General features: G+C 50.8%; 2 protein-coding genes across 2 annotated transcripts; both read left to right on the forward strand.

The window, feature by feature from the left end:
• PPTG_20208 (hypothetical protein) lies at nucleotides 1–662 on the forward strand (the record flags this gene model as incomplete). Its single annotated transcript, XM_008918872.1, has 2 exons — nucleotides 1–27; nucleotides 93–662. 2 exons carry the CDS (start codon nucleotides 1–3, stop codon nucleotides 660–662), a joined length of 597 nt encoding a protein of 198 aa, XP_008917120.1.
• Nucleotides 663–909: 247 nt separating this feature from the next.
• PPTG_20209 (hypothetical protein) lies at nucleotides 910–2,087 on the forward strand. The gene has a single exon (XM_008918873.1). The coding sequence runs from the start codon at nucleotides 1,148–1,150 to the stop codon at nucleotides 1,979–1,981; it is 834 nt and encodes a 277-aa protein (XP_008917121.1). The 5' UTR covers nucleotides 910–1,147; the 3' UTR covers nucleotides 1,982–2,087.
• The last annotated feature ends 21 nt before the right edge of the window (nucleotides 2,088–2,108 follow it).

The raw sequence follows: 2,108 nt of genomic DNA on the forward strand, positions 1-2,108 counted from the left end.
ATGTCGGTCGTGCCGTCAAGGACTCGGGTATCCCTCGTGAAGAGATCTTCGTGACCAGCAAGTTGTTCGTTCACAATTGGGGGTACGAAAAGGCTCTGGAGACCACGAAGGCCAGCAATGAGAAGCTCGGACTCGGTTACATTGATCTGTATCTGCTCCATGCCCCGGGTGACGTCGCTACGCGTGATGAGACCTGGCGTGCACTTGAAGAACTGCATGAACAGGGGATTCTGAAGGATATCGGTGTGTCCAACTTTGGTGAAGCTCATCTCGAGAAGTTGTTGAACACTGCCAAGGTGAAACCCGCGGTGAACCAGGTGGAACTGCATCCGTGGCTTATGCGTCCGACGTTGGTGAAGTACTGCAAGGAGCACGACATTCTGCTTGAGGCGTACTCGCCACTTGCCAAAGCTATCAAGCTTTCGGATCCGACGCTGGTTGAGATCGCCAACGAGGTGGGAGTAACCCCAGCTCAAGTGCTGGTGGCCTTCAGTCTGGCAAACGACTTTATCACGCTGCCGAAGTCCGTGAACCCCGATCGCCAGAAGGCCAATTTGGACGCCGTGGATGTCAAACTGACACCTACTCAGATCGCGAAACTTGCGGCACTGGACGAGTATCTGGTCACGGGGTGGGACCCGATCAAGGACCACGCCGTCTAAGTATTCCTGTAAGGTGATATCGAGGGCGGAACTGCTTGTTAAATGCAAACGCAAAGTGTCTTTTTCTTACCTCGTAGTCGTTCAATACAGTGTTTTTCGGCACCCTGAACATCAGTACCCCTGAGATTGGCTAGTCTTTATATGCTAGACGCATTGCATTGACATAGCCTACTACTAGTATTCTTCTAAATACTACAAGGACTACCTTCTAGAACGAAGCCTACGTTGGCCGTGGTCCAATGATTCTGCTACCTTCTTGGTCTGTGGTTCGAGGCAGGATAAAGTGTCAGAGCGACCTCACAAATACCCACACAGTGAAAAATTTCTTGTATCTCTCTCATATTCCAGATTACGAATAGACTTTCCGTCATTTTTTTCTGCGCAAGCAACCTGGTTTGTTGTAAAGCGTAATCTTATCCTTCCTCCCAGACTCATTTCTCGAATTTCCAGCTACGAAGCAAGACACCCACGCCTCCATTTCAGTCATGAGCGCCAAAATCCCCACCAAGAAGCTTCCCAGTGGAGCTGAAATCCCGGTCGTCGGATTGGGAGTGTACCAGTCGGAGCCTGGCCCCGAGACTTACAACGCTGTGCTTTCGGCGCTCAGGTTGGGCTACCGTCACATCGACACTGCCCAGTACTACGATAACGAGGCTGACGTAGGTCGTGCCATCAAGGACTCTGGCATTCCACAAGAGGAAATTTTCGTGACAAGCAAGCTTTCGATTTTCAACTGGGGGTACGAGAAGGCAATCGCGACGACGAAAGCTAGCAATGAGAAGCTCGGACTCGGATACATTGATCTATACCTGCTTCATGCTCCAGGTGACGCTGCTACACGCAATGAAAGTTGGCGTGCGCTTGAAGAACTGCATGAACAGGGGATTCTGAAGGATATCGGTGTGTCCAACTTTGGTGAAGCTCATCTCGAGAAGTTGTTGAACACTGTCAAGGTGAAACCCGCGGTGAACCAGGTGGAACTGCACCCGTGGCTTATGCGTCCGACGCTGGTGAGGTATTGCCAGGAGCACGACATTCTGCTTGAGGCGTACTCGCCGTTAACAAGGGCTCAGAAAATGGAGAATCCCACACTTGTTGAGATCTCGAAGGAGGCGGGTGCTACTCCTGCTCAAGTCCTTGTCGCCTTCAGCTTGGCCAATGGGTTTATCACTCTGCCCAAATCCGTTCACGAGGAGCGTCAGAAATCCAACCTCGAAGCTGCTGCGATCAAGCTGACGGATGCTCAGTTTGCCAAGCTTGCGGCGTTGGATGAGTACCTAGTTACCTGCTGGGATCCGATCAAGGATCACGCCGTGTAAGCAGGTTATGCTGAAGTGGACATTTCGATGGCGTTTGCATGGTAATAACGCGGTTGGCATCGAATGCCCTGCTGAGCACAGAAACTATAGAAGATTTCTTCAACCTAAGAAATTGATAAAAAAAAAA

This window comes from Phytophthora parasitica, assembly GCF_000247585.1.
Source record: "Phytophthora parasitica INRA-310 unplaced genomic scaffold supercont2.347, whole genome shotgun sequence".
Lineage (NCBI taxonomy): Eukaryota > Oomycota > Peronosporomycetes > Peronosporales > Peronosporaceae > Phytophthora > Phytophthora nicotianae.